Source organism: Strix aluco, chromosome 14 (genome assembly GCF_031877795.1).
Source record: "Strix aluco isolate bStrAlu1 chromosome 14, bStrAlu1.hap1, whole genome shotgun sequence".
In the NCBI taxonomy this organism is placed as follows: Eukaryota; Metazoa; Chordata; class Aves; order Strigiformes; family Strigidae; genus Strix; species Strix aluco.
Genome location: NC_133944.1, coordinates 3,128,268 through 3,141,546, shown reverse-complemented (window position 1 = coordinate 3,141,546; position 13,279 = coordinate 3,128,268). Strand labels below are relative to the sequence as shown.

Sequence of the window (13,279 nt, the reverse complement as noted above, 5' to 3'; positions counted from 1 at the left end):
AATAAAACAAAAAAAAAGGAAACTTTCAAGTTAACCAGACATTTATTAGCATCTATGTAGGTGGAGAGGTTGTTCCAGTACATAAGCAACGAGGTCACACACAGGTGATGGAATCATTTCGTATTCAAGCAGAGCAGGTTCCACTGAGTTGCTTCATTTCTTCCATTCATTCTTCTCGTAATCCCACTGAGAGGAGATGCCCTCCACGGGGTTAATCCGCATGTCCAACATTCTCTTCGTCTGCATCGACACCCACTCGTCAGAGAAGGTGTGCGGAATAGGGCCGTACACTGCAAGTCAAAAGCAGGCGGCGTTACATCACAGAATCCCAGAATCCTCAAGGTTGGAAAAGCCCTTGAAGCTCCTCCAGTCCAACCATGAACCTCACCCTGACCGTTCCCAACTCCACCAGATCCCTCAGCGCTGGGTCAACCCGACTCTTGAACCCCTCCAGGGATGGGGACTCCCCCCCTGCCCTGGGCAGCCCATTCCAATGCCCAACAACCCCTTCTGCAAAGAAATCCTTCCTAAGAGCCAGTCTGACCCTGCCCTGGCGCAGCTTGAGGCCATTCCCTCTTGTCCTGGCGCTGGTTCCTTGGCTCAAGAGACTCATCCCCCCTCTCTGCACCCTCCTTTCAGGGAGTTGTAGAGGGCCATGAGGTCTCCCCTCAGCCTCCTCTTCTCCAGACTAAACCCCCCCAGTTCCCTCAGCCGCTCCCCATCACACCTGTGCTCCAGACCCTGCACCAGCTCCGTTGCCCTTCTCTGGACACGCTCGAGCCATTCAATGGCCTTTTTGGAGTGAGGGGCCCAAAACTGAACCCACTCATCGAGGGGCGGCCTCACCAGTGCCGAGCACAGGGGTCAGATCCCTTCCCTGTCCCTGCTGGCCACGCTAGTGCTGATACAAGCCAGGATACCATTGGCCTTTTGGCCACCTGGGCACACTGCTGGCTCGTTATCAATCACTCCCCAGGTCCCTCTCTGACTGGCAGCTCTCCAGTCACTCCCCCCCAAGTGCTGCTGGGGGTTGTTGTGGCCCAAGGGCAGAACCCGGCATTTGGCCTTAGTGAAACTCATTGAAACTCAGTTTTGCTGTACAAAACCAGCAACTTGGGAACCGAGGTACAAGTTTCACTAACAAAAAAGTTTTTTCCCCCTCCCTGAAGCCATCAGTGCGGAGCCCACGCCTGCTATCATCTTCCCTACATCTGATTTCAGAGGCGTTCAGCTCCGACCAGATTCCCACGTCGATTCTTTAGCCGTTTCGTTCATCAGTAAAGGTTCGTACCAAAACAGCTTTCTCCTAAACTTTCACCGCGGGTAGATGACAGAGAGCAGCTCATTTAACTGCGTGCGTTGCCGCACGGCAGCTGGAGGGCTCCCTCGAGGTAGGATCCTTAGCTGGGAAGGAAGCCAAACATGGCAGAAACCCAAATGTTTACTACCGAGGTGGCAATAAGCTTTTGCAATAGCAGATTTCCCAGGGAGGAGAAGCTCTGGGATCAGTAGCATCACCACTCTTTCCCCTCCCTTTCCTCCCAACAAAGCTCTCTCCACCACCTTTCACCTTTCTACGAGTCAGCTTCCTGAATATTTACGCTACGCATCCGCTGATCTCCCCGAAGTTACAACTCCAGAATTGAGTTTTCAGAGATGAACCAACAGGTCACCAGAACGGCTGTTCAATACACCATTCCGATCCCCAGAGCAGTTCACAGAGAATTCTCTCATTTCCCATCATGTATCACTTGATCTTGCGCTTAACTTACCACTCTATGGCATTTACTTACTATAATGTTTCTGCCAAATGAGGATGAGACCAGTTACACCAAGAAAGAACAGTACTCCACCCAGGACGGTCTTCCATTCGTTTGATCCTCTGTTCATTTCTGCGTAGCTCTCGTTAAATTTGATACGATACACTGGGGGGAAAAAAAAAAAAAAAAGCATCAAATCATTTCTTTTACTTTTCCTGCGACTTGCAGGCAACACGCCACTCTCCAGAGGGAGGTGACCAAAGCCTAAAGCTGACTGAAAGGGAAAGGCCTGACAGAAGGAGAAATGGTGCTCCCCTTCCTTCCCTCCAATCCCCAGGGCGGTTACTGGCCACAAAGCTTCCTAGCACAAATAATTTGAACTTGTATCTCAAAAGGCTTCTCTCAGCTTTGCCACTAAAGCCCACAAGATTTTGAATTTCAAAACAGCATTAGATTTGCAGAGTGTTTATGAATATTTGAGCAGTTCCCAAAAGAGTTTTAAACCTTCTCACTTTGACACAGGTGGACAGAGCACTTTCATACTGTGACAGCAGTTAGAAAAGATGATGCAGTTTTATTTGCAAGTCAAACCACCTCTTTAATTAGATGAAATTTGGTGATGCTAAGGTCAGTGGTCATTAACATTCAAATACACAGGGTTCATTTTACTCAGCTAGACTAACAACTGCATATTGCTGTAACGAAAAGATTTTTTTTTTTTTCCCAGCTTGTTGAAAACAGATGGGAATCAAGAAACAAATATAATTACGGTTTTCTGCAAGAGGAAGAAATTGCTGAGCTTGACCTCAGGCATGTAACAGACACCACAGCAGGTGCTTCTAACTTTCAGAACAGCACCACAGATCCCAGGAACACAAACCACTGATCTCCACTCACATATACACAAGGAGCTCCATCATAATTAATGAAGCTCCTTCACAGCTCACGCAGAGCCACTGGAAAGAGACGGGTTTAACAGCTGCCCGAACAGGCACTGTCTGAGGTGTTTTTTCTAGTAAAAATCATCAATAATGAACATGCAACAGATCAGATCACGTCCTTGCTAGCTGTTAAGGTTATTTAAAGCCCCCACTACCTACATTCAACTTTCTCATCGACGGACAGAGCAGTCCAAGACGCCTTTTCCTTCTCTTTCAGCGCCTTCTGCTGAGCAGAGAGATCCTTTACAAAGGCCACTTCAGGCAGGGGAACGTCACGACGGTTGACATAGGCTGGGAGGCTGAAATCCTCTGCTTTGACAACACCAGCTGCACATGGGAACAGAAGACACACTCATTCAAGCTTCTGACTCCTGCGCAAACATCTCTTACTGGTTACAATACAGAAAAACAACAGCTCCGTCAAAAAAGGGATGACAGTTACGGAATCCACGAGAAGACTTCCAGATGAAGCACTTAAAATGGGAGATATTTAAGAGCGCAAGAACAAAGCAGAAGGGGATCTACATAAAAGGTAACATCCAAAATTACTCAGGCACCTCTGCTTCCAGCTAACATTCTGTGCCACATATACTTTCTGTGACAAGTTACTCCTCACGGCCACTCATGTTAGGAGTTTTGGATAGTTTTTATCATCAATGAGCTTAGGAAATTCTGATTATTTTTTTTTAAATAAATGTACTCTACCTGTTTGGTCACCTACTGCTCACCTCTCCTACAAAATACCTAGAAGTCCTCTACACCTTTTCCATCCCAGTTTCTGCCTGGCCCTCAGCTCCTGCCGCCTCCCCAGAGGCAGTCAGCCCTGCCTGCACCTCGGCAATGCCATCTGCTGGCACAGCCCGCTCAGATCTCCTACCACCAGCCTCGCCAACCTTCCTCAATCCCAGTTTTTTCCTTACCCAAACCCCAGCAGCAGCTTTTTGTGTTCTCCCTCTAATGTGCTTGTTTCATCATCCTTATTAAAACACCGAAGCAGTTGCCACCTACCATGCCCATGCGCTCGCACGCAGATGGAGGTGGAAATGGCTCTCTTCCCAACGAGGCTGAACGCCCTTGAAGCCAACATCCTGTGGGCACAAAACAACAGCAGGCAAGTCAGTGTCAGGAGAAGACACCAAATGTACAAAGGTGAAATAATACCATTTTCCACTAGTTTACAAAAAAGAAAAGCAGGCTAGAGACTTCCTGTCCCTTCTCCAAAGAGCAGCACATCACACTGAATCACTCTGGCCTTCTCAGGGATATTCCCCGACTAGAGCAACTTGGATGGGTCTTCCTCTCCCTGCTTTTTCTCCACAGCCTCCTGTATTTGAAGGCAAAGGCATCCCCTTGTTCCAGACGGCTTTCTGGGATGCTTTTGCTTGGTAACAAATCGTTACTGGGCACAAGCCAGGAGCCCCAAGCGAGCCAAATCTAAGTACATCTCACACCCACTGAAGAAATGACGCTCAGCTAACGGTTTCTCCCACAGCCCCGGGCTCCCACGCAAAGACTCACCGGGAGCAGTGAGGATACGGGCTTCTCACAGGCCCCCGGTCTCAGCTAAAAACCCCACGAACCACCCCCGCGAGGCGAGCGCGGAACCGGCGGCCCACGCCTGACCTTGGGGCGGGCCTCACGGCGCCAGGAGACGCCCCCCACCGTATCACCCGCGGCGGTGATGCCTCCCGCCCGCCCGCCAAAACACGACACCGGCGAGAGGACGCCGCACCGACCCGGGGCAACGCCGCAGCCCCTTCAACGGGATGGGGAGGCCGCAGCGCTCCCCCATCACTCCCGCCTTCCCCCTCCTCCCCACCCCTAACCCGAGCTGCCGCGGCCGCCCGCCATCCCCCGGGGCGGGTGGAGGGGACGGGGAGGGTCCGCCCTGCCAGCTGCGAGGAGCGAGCAGCTCCCGACCCTCCCCCCGGCCCCACCGCCCGCCGCGGCCCGACGACCTGGCGACCGTCCTCTACGCCGGGCTGCGACCGGAAGGAGCCGCCGAGCGGAAGCGCGGTGCACGCCGGGAGACGCAAACCAGCGAGAAGCCGCAAAGGAGCGGCCCCTGCCCGCGGGGCTGACGGGATGCGGGAGGACCATCCCGCCCCACCTCCGCCTCGATTTTTACGACAGCGCCGGCGGCGCTTGGCGGCGTTTGGCGACAGTTGGCGGCGGGTGGTCTGAGGGGAGGCGGCGGGGCCGGGACGCGGTGGCGGCCGCGGGGCTGTCTGCCGTGGCAGGATGAAGCTGACCACGCAGGCTTATTGCAAAATGGTGCTGCACAGCGCCAAGTACCCGCACTGCGCCGTCAACGGGCTGCTGGTGGCCGAGCGGCCGTCGGGCGCCCCGCGCCGCGACCAGGCCGGGCCCCCCTCGCTCTTCGTCGACTGCATCCCGCTCTTCCACGGCACCCTGGCCCTGGCGCCCATGCTGGAGGTGGCCCTCACCCTGGTAAGATCCTGGGCCTGGGAGCGAGGGACTGGCGTGCCCGGGGGGAGGGTGTCGTCTCCAGGTCCCGGCTGAACTCCGGGGGTGCGACCGGGGCGAGGAAGGGCTGGTGCTGAGGGGACTCGCCAGCGCCCAAAGTCCCCTGCGCTAGCGGCAGCCAAATCTGTGGGGTAAGCGGAGTGTTTCTAGACTGGAAAACCCCCCGAGGCCCATCTGCTGTACAGCTTTCCGCTGGTAAAGCAGCAGAAAACTACGGAGACTCGTAGTTTTGTCTAATTTCTTTTTCAGTGCAGAGAAACTGCTATTTATATTGGTGTCATTATCCCTGAATAAATCCCAGAGGGAATGTTCTTATTCTACGGCAGAAAAAGCTTTTCTAAGCTTACCTTTAAGGCACTTCAAAGCATTATCAGCTAATTGGTAAAGGGTATGCTTGTCTCCAAATGGGAGTTTATAGATGCACACAAGTATGTATTTCTTAATTCAATTTGGTGTACTTTCCCCTTTTATGGAAGTCATTAACCTAAATAGGAAAAAAAATGATGTCTTTTCATACTGCAAGTCTGGTTTGGGTTTGAAATCTCACTTGGTATCTTGCAAGCTCGCCGTTGTTTAGTTAACCATGGGATAGCCGGGGGCAGCCAAGCACTCCTTGTTACCATATCCCCTCCCTTGCTCACTGCTGTGGAAGAGCCTTGTAGTAAGTCATCGTGGGATAATCTGTTTTTTCCCCCTGTTGTCATATAGGCAGTACAAGAACCATGTCAGGACCGTAGGGCTGGGGCTTTCCGGTCTCAAACCCCCTGGTCCTGAAAACCAGGAACTATCCTGCACTGGGCCACAGCTCCGTTCCGCCAGGCATTTTTGGAGAGTCCCTTTGTCAAAACCAGAAGACGGAGGGAACAAAACATGATTGGATTTTATTGTAATAGGGAATTAGGGTGGGCAGGTGCAAATCTGGAGGCAAAGAAGTGCTTTCACGGTAGGCGTAGCCACCACTAAAGTGAGATCCGGGTGTGATTTGGGCTCCGGACTTTTCTATCCATTTTAAGACTTGTCATTATTAGCAGGAGAAAACCCATCTGTTTTTGATATCTGTGAAAATAACTAATTTCTGATTCTCCTAGACTTCTTGGCCTACGCATTCCCCTCAGTTTAATAGATTGCTTCATCAAAAATTACTTATTTGTAAATAAATTCCATTTTTCTCCTGTTAACACGACGCCGTGGGAATGTTGAGATATTTCTGAAGCCTGGATGTGATGAAATGTAGCCAGAGGCACAGGAACGGGGACAGAGCCTGAGCCCTGGCCGGTTAGGTTTGCCATAGAGCTGTGAAGCACGCAAAATTTGTCAGTCTTAAATATGTTTACACCAGCGTAACAGTGTAGTAGTAACACAGAAATGTATGCTGGTAGTGTAGTCATTTTCTGCTTACGGTTTTCCTCATGCTGCTGCTTGGGAAATGTAATAATACTGTCTATAATTGCTTTAATGTAGGCAGGGCTTGACTTTACCTTTTTGAACGAGGGTAATTTGTTTTTCCTCTGTGAATGAGTAAGTGGAAGTTTCTGGTGAAGTACAGAATAACACGTATAGTAGAAAGTATGTGTAGGGTTTGTCTTTAAATCAGGCTTAGATGTCTTTCTACAGGATTGGTGGCAGTGAATTTTTGTGAACTTCAGGCCTTTGGTGTAGTTTTCTAGTGTGGATCTTGCTACAGGATCAGATTATTAGGAAATAAATCCTGTTTCTTGCAACATCTGAAATATCTTGCCACATCTACAGTAAGCACATCATTATGGAACCGAAGAGATGGCAGTGTCTTACGTATTTGCTCTTGGGTTTTGATACAGAAAGTTAAAGATTGGAAACCCCTGGCATTTCCCACATTAATTAGGACTTGCTGAGGCGTATTGTGGTTTGCAGTCACATTTGATGACTCCTGTGATACTTGGCAGCTTTAAAACACAGCGCTTGACAAGAGCCCAAGGCCTTTTGCTCCTGTTCTTTGTTTAAACAAAGGCAAAGGTGTCAATAAATACTGGCACGGCAGCTATGAAAATTGGATTTTATTGTTGTAAGGTTTAAAAGGAGGGCGCTCTCGCCTGTGCTGTGCAACATAACGCACAGTTACTGAATAAATCAGTGAGATTAGCGTGGTTGAAACTCGGTGTTTGTAACGAAGTGCCTCTGTTTCTGAGGGATTGCGAAGCTTTGGCAGGTTTTGACGGGATCTGTTTCTCTTCGAGTTCAGTTACTGTTTGATTCTTGGTCAGGCCCGTGGACTGGTCGTACGTGTGAGGGTTTCCTAGAACCAGCCCCACGAGTTTCACCTCCTCTTCTCTGACCTGAATTATCCCAGAACATCAAATGGGAGCAACAGTCTCCAGATTTAATCTGAAAATAGAGGGTACACTTTCAAACGGGCTCGTCCACGTGGTAACTTCTAAAAATTGGGAGCGGTGCTTTAGCAGCAGCCTGGGTACAAAGAATCAATGAAATTAGATTTTATTAAACACGCAGCAGTGCTCGAAGGTTTGTAGCTCTGGAGGGGAGAAAGCAGAAGCGCGTGCATTTAATTTGCGCTTTGGCGTGTCAGTTTGAAATCCCTTTCAAAAACGGAGTCATTAAAGAAAAAGTGAATTAAGTTTCGCATGGGGGTTTTTTGTGCCTTTGAATTTCTCAGCTAATTGATGTGGTTTTGCAACCGCACCTTCTGAAAAAAAAAAAAACAACAAACCAACCAAGAGGCACTTCCCCCTCTGTTCGCATGGCTGGCTCCCCACCGCCTGGAACGGCGGTCAGATGGCAGTAGGTTACAGCCTTTCTCCTCCCAGGGCTCTTCTAACACCCTGCCACCCGCCTTTGGGGACTGCAGCGGGTCAGAGCACAGCCCACTTTTGATTTTTTTTTTCAGGGGGGACATGCGCCATGTGGAAGCGAGACTCGATTTCTCCCCCGTTGGCTTGTCCTTGTCAGGGCTGGACATGACTAAAAATATCAGGGGCTAATTGATGCTAAGGCTACCTGTGGTGGCAGTGCCGTGGTTAGAGAGCATTTGGAAATTGCAGGTGGAAACAGCTTTAAATCCAAAAATAGATTTTTTTTTTTTTTTTTTTTTTTTTTACGGAAGCAGTTTTTAATTACCACTTAGGGAACTGAGAACTTAAAAATCATACTCTCTTTTTTAAAAAAAACCCCACTTTTGGTACGCAACAAAAATTGATTTAGAACTAAGGTTTTTAATTTTTAAATTGCTGGACTTTTTTTTAAGTTATTATTAATTTTAGTGTCTGGGCTTCTGCCTTTAATGCCAAGCTTTCAAGCCACTAACAATTAAAACCATAGTCTGGTGTTTCAATTACAAAACCCATTACAATGGGTTTGTAATTGAAACAGCAGTTGGTCCTCAGCTATAGCAGGACTACACAGCTTTTTTTTTTTTTTATCACGTAAATCCACGTTATCCCTTGTAGAGGAAGGATTATTCACGTCTTTTTTTGTTTGTTTGCTTGTTTATGCAGTCTAATACTATAATTATTGCTAAAAAAGAGATTGATTTGACTTACAGGATGCGACAGGTCAGCATCAGATATATTTTTGGAGTTGGTTTTAATGTAGCTGTTCAGGTTTTTTTGATGCATGCTCTCTAGGGACTGCAAAGGAAAATTCTAGCTGCTTTCTTCCCTTCTGTCTTTCAGGACTCTGTATTATGCTGACTTGATATCCTCAATTATAAGGAGAAACATCATATATATATATATATATATGTATTTTCAAAGCAAGACAGGCTCAGCAGGAGAAATTCAGATCCAGCATAAAGCAGAAAGAACAGCAGCGTGTGCATGCTGAAACTGCACTTTAAAAAAAAAAAAAATCCCTACAAAACTACATAAACTTTTGCACTTGTGTAAATCAAAAGCTGTGTAAATTGTATGCAAAGAAATGCTTATGTTTAAGCATTTACATACAGGTGTTAAATAAGGAGAAGCTGCCTGGACTGACCGTGTCTATAACAGAGATGAGAGAATTTACACCAATAGCTCTGTCATCGAGCCCTGATCTTGTGGCTGAGCTGGAGAGTATTTTTAGAAAAGTGTTCAGTTTTGATTGAAAGATTTTTAAAGAGTGGAGAATCCACCCACATGGTTTGATAACTTGCTCCAGTGGTTAGTTACCCTTGCAGGTGAACTCTCAGAACAATTTTATCACAAAAGCCTTTTTGTAACAAAGCGGATTGAAAAAATGATAAATGGGACAAACTTTTTCTGCCTTGCATTTACCTTGCACTTCCAAACTTTATTTGTTAATTAAGGCAAAAAATGCTTACACTTTAACCTGGAAATGTTACATTAGAAATAAAATCAACAAGCTGTTTTTGAAATGACAGTACAGTCACACCTCCATGTGCTGGATGTTTTCTAACTTCTGTCAAATGAACACTAACAGAAAATAGCCACAAACAGTGATAGGTAAGACATAGACTCCTCTCCCAGACAGCGCTGCTTCGGCAGCTCTTTACTAGTCCTGTCATTCAAATTTAGGCCAGGCTTTGACTGGGACACCTTCTTGCTCTTTTGATCCATTTCGTGAATGTTTTCCATCATTCTCCAAATGTTCAGTTTGGTTTCTCTGATCTAGTTAAATTAGCCAAACTCTGTGCATGAGTGCACACATAAATATATATATAAATACATATATATTTAAAGAAGCAGTTGGCAAAGATACTGTAATGCTTCAATTACTGTTTTATTTGCAGGACAGACATGAGATTTCCGTGTTCTGTGGGGTTTTTTCTTTCTTTTCCTGGGCTTAATTGTTCCAATTACTTTTTCAGATTGACTCTTGGTGCAAAGAGAATAGCTACGTGATAGCTGGATATTACCAGGCAAATGAACGCGTGAAAGATGCCAGGTGTGTTGGTGCAATATTTCCTTCTGTTTGCTCTTTTCTGTTGTACTTTGTACTCTGCCAACAAAAATCATCGACATAAATCATGCATGTTGATTAACTTTGACAACTGTCATCTGGTTTCACATTGTCTTTGTGGTGCTGGTGGATATGGCCTTTGTTCAGGTGCAGAAACCCCAGTCTTTTCAGAATCACTCCTCTTTAGTGGATACTATAAAAGGCCAGTTTTTGAACGACTGCCAACCAGTTTAATTACAGTTGTCAGGGAAATAGCCAAAATTTGCAGGCGCATTTGCTTGTGCAATACATATCTTGTAAACTCGAATGGCTCCGAGTATCTTTTGGAAGGTCTTTCAGAGGTGACCTAATTCTTACTAAACTACTTAATTGTCTCTGAGTTTTATTGAAGCGTTTTCTTAAGTGGTAAAAGAATGCTCTTGAAATGGAAGATGATATCAGTCAAGCAGCAGTATCTCTTTTCACTTATTTTCTCCAGGATTAGTAATTTTTTTTTCCCTGCTAGCTAACTCGAATTACTCAATAAGCAATAAAGGGGCCTTCCTGTGGAGCCACAATATAGTTTTATATACGAGAATCAAATATTTTCCCCTGTATCTATTGGACAAATCCAGTATCAGGACTAATGAGAGTCCATTATACTTGCATTTAAAATAAATGTGAATAGCTTTTTTTAAGTATTACGCTATGTTCCAGTTATTTTGTTAATATCCTTCAGTCTCAAGTATGTTTTTTAAGTAATACTTGTGACTGCTAAGGTATCTAACAGGGATAAGGGCATTATTTGTCCTTTCCTTACAAGGGAAATAAATCTGCTGGAGACATTTTTGTTCTGTTTGAGGTTTGAAAGAATCTCACAGGCTTGGGTTTTTTTTTTAAACTCCAATTTCATTTCTGAAGGTAATTGGCACCACATAGAGATTGTCGTCTTTGAAACACGGTAAAGGTTTTCCTTTAAAAGATTATCTGGTTTTGGTAGAGAAGCTGGGCAGTGAGTGGGTTCAAATGCAGACTGGGGAGCAAACTCGGTTTCATTTTTAGATGCCTGGCAGGACAAAGGTCTTTGGTCTGGTGGAAGAAGGTAGGAGGCTGCAAAATGTTTATTCCACATAAAGTCTGCAGTGAGCGTTTTGCTGTTCCAAACTCACTGCCTGAGCGTAGCTGAGATCCAGATAGTGTGCTGGAGAGAGGAGCTGGGGTTTTCTGGGCCTTTTGACTTCAATCAGGTGTAGCATCAGCTTGATATCTTCTTCCTGTTTGTAAGCAGGCTGTGTAATTTTCACATCTCTTTAAGCATATTTCCTGCTGGTTTCAGCTAAAATGTCATGGTTCACCTAACACAGTTACCTTTACCTTCTGCTGCAGCCCAAACCAGGTTGCAGAAAAGGTGGCCTCCAGAATTGCAGAGGGCTTCAACGATACAGCACTCATCATGGTAAATGACTTCATCCCTCTCCCTTTCTCTGGTGTTAATGTTATGACCATGGCGTTGGACTAGCCATTTAAATGCTACTCTCTAGATCCTTTAATATTGAAGTAACTCGTTTTCTCTTTCCCTCCAAATGCTCTGGGGAAGAGTTGCAGTGACCTGTAGCAGTGAAGTTCTTAGTAAAGACTGCAGAGCCTGTGGTTAACTCTGCCATCTCGGAGGAAGTGGAGGCCTTCTCTGCTTGCAAGGCTTGAGTGAAGTCATGTGTTCATGACTTCGGACGCCCTTCTGTGACTTAAACTCTTGTCTTTTATGAAACAAAGGCTGCTTTGCCTCCTTGCTGCAGTGACAAAGGGTGTTGGCAGTTTGAACGTGTAAAATTTTGCTCATTTGAAAGTAGAACAGTGGATGAGTTAGTATAAGGTGCCCCATTGCTAAAAACTGACTTTGTTTTTTATTTCTTCTCTTTACTTGGGATCTTGAGGAGGAGACTAAGGTGGTGTTTTTCTGTTGCACGACAGGTTGATAACTCCAAGTTTACGATGGAGTGTGTAGAGCCTGCCATCCATGTGTATGAGCTTCATGAGAACAAGTGGAGGTGCAAGGACCCACACGTGTGAGTAAACTTCAGAGTTTATTTGTGTTCGGGTAGTAAGAAAAGACAGGAGCAAAACTTTGATTGTAGCTGAGTGACACGGTAAGGGCAGTGGGTGTAGCTGACTGATTTTAAAGGTGGGTTTTTTGCTGTAGTAAGAGAGAACAGCCAGTTTGTGCAGCCAGGCAGTGGTGTGACCACCATAACCATGCTGCAGAGAGCGTGGCTTAATTTCCAGAGTGGAGGAGGCGGCGGTGATTTTCTTTGTGATTACTTTTAATTCCTGGTTATTTTACATCCTAGTGATTTTTGTGAAGACTGGACTGAAGCCCAGAGAATCGCTGCATCTCTCTTGGACAGCAAGTCCTACGAGACGCTTGTAGATTTTGATAATCACCTGGATGATATCCGGAACGACTGGACAAACCCAGAGATCAACAAAGCTGTCCTCCACCTGTGTTAGAGGGGTTTCTACTGACTCATTTACGGGCATCCCCACTGTGTACTGAAGAGAGAAAAATGCTATTTTTGAATGTAAATAGAATAATATTCAGTACCTTGTGTGGAAACCTGACTGATTAAAAAGGAGTGGCATGTCACGTGGCAGAGTGATGTGTCCGTAAGCCGTTGAATCTTTTTTGTGAGATTCCTTGGAAGAGCTGCAAACTGTCAGTTCCTGCTGTCCTCGTGGACGCCTTCCCAGTTGTAGTGAATGTTACTATTCCTTCAAAAACAGAACTACTTCTGCTTGTCCCTACTGTTCATATGACAAAGTTTTGATTAAGCTTTTCTAATCTTTAGAGAGATTACTTTTTAACAATTTGTGGAAATACCTTTCAAAAAAACCAGTCGTGTCCTCAGATGAGAAATTTTAAGGTCAAATACATAAAATGTAAAGTTAACGGTTTCTTTTTGGCCTGGTTTGGAACTGTAATTCTGTCGGCACAGTAAAATGCGAACTGCTGAGGACAATGTACCGTGCTCACGTGTCACCTGTTTTGCAGTGGTTTACCATGAGAACGTGTTAAAGCAGCATTCCCAAATGCTGCGGTGATTCCTGCTCTCCGTGAGCGTACAACAACCACAGTTATTGCTGGAAAATGTTAAACCCAAGGTAAAAACAAATATTCACCTAATGATTTGTAAAAAGGACTGGAAGTGCACTAAGGAGTTT

The 13,279-nt window shown here is 45.9% G+C and overlaps 2 protein-coding genes across 2 annotated transcripts; one reads left to right on the top strand and one right to left on the bottom strand.

Annotated features, from left to right (window-relative positions):
* Nucleotides 1-23: 23 nt before the first annotated feature.
* Nucleotides 24-4,773, bottom strand: COX4I1 (cytochrome c oxidase subunit 4I1). The gene is made up of 5 exons (XM_074839217.1): nucleotides 4,660-4,773; nucleotides 3,710-3,789; nucleotides 2,861-3,028; nucleotides 1,794-1,925; nucleotides 24-290 (listed from the first exon to the last, which is right to left on the bottom strand). The coding sequence occupies exons 2-5, from the start codon at nucleotides 3,786-3,788 to the stop codon at nucleotides 154-156; spliced, it is 516 nt and encodes a 171-aa protein (XP_074695318.1). The 5' UTR covers nucleotide 3,789; nucleotides 4,660-4,773; the 3' UTR covers nucleotides 24-153.
* Nucleotides 4,774-4,849: 76 nt separating this feature from the next.
* EMC8 (ER membrane protein complex subunit 8) lies at nucleotides 4,850-12,704 on the top strand. The gene is made up of 5 exons (XM_074839215.1): nucleotides 4,850-5,152; nucleotides 9,990-10,066; nucleotides 11,447-11,516; nucleotides 12,032-12,126; nucleotides 12,409-12,704. Exons 1-5 carry the CDS (start codon nucleotides 4,943-4,945, stop codon nucleotides 12,566-12,568), a joined length of 612 nt encoding a protein of 203 aa, XP_074695316.1. The 5' UTR covers nucleotides 4,850-4,942; the 3' UTR covers nucleotides 12,569-12,704.
* The last annotated feature ends 575 nt before the right edge of the window (nucleotides 12,705-13,279 follow it).

Coding starts and splice junctions, on each gene's coding strand:
- COX4I1 (XM_074839217.1), bottom strand. CDS start 3,788: ATGTTGGCTTCAAGGGCGTTCAGCCTCGTTGGGAAGAGAGCCATTTCC. Junction 1,926..2,860: donor CGTCGATGAGAAAGTTGAAT/GTAGGTAGTGGG, acceptor TTTTCCCCCCAG/TGTATCGTATCAAATTTAAC. Junction 291..1,793: donor CATTTGGCAGAAACATTATA/GTAAGTAAATGC, acceptor TTTGACTTGCAG/TGTACGGCCCTATTCCGCAC.
- EMC8 (XM_074839215.1), top strand. CDS start 4,943: ATGAAGCTGACCACGCAGGCTTATTGCAAAATGGTGCTGCACAGCGCC. Junction 10,067..11,446: donor GAACGCGTGAAAGATGCCAG/GTGTGTTGGTGC, acceptor CTTCTGCTGCAG/CCCAAACCAGGTTGCAGAAA. Junction 11,517..12,031: donor ACGATACAGCACTCATCATG/GTAAATGACTTC, acceptor GTTGCACGACAG/GTTGATAACTCCAAGTTTAC.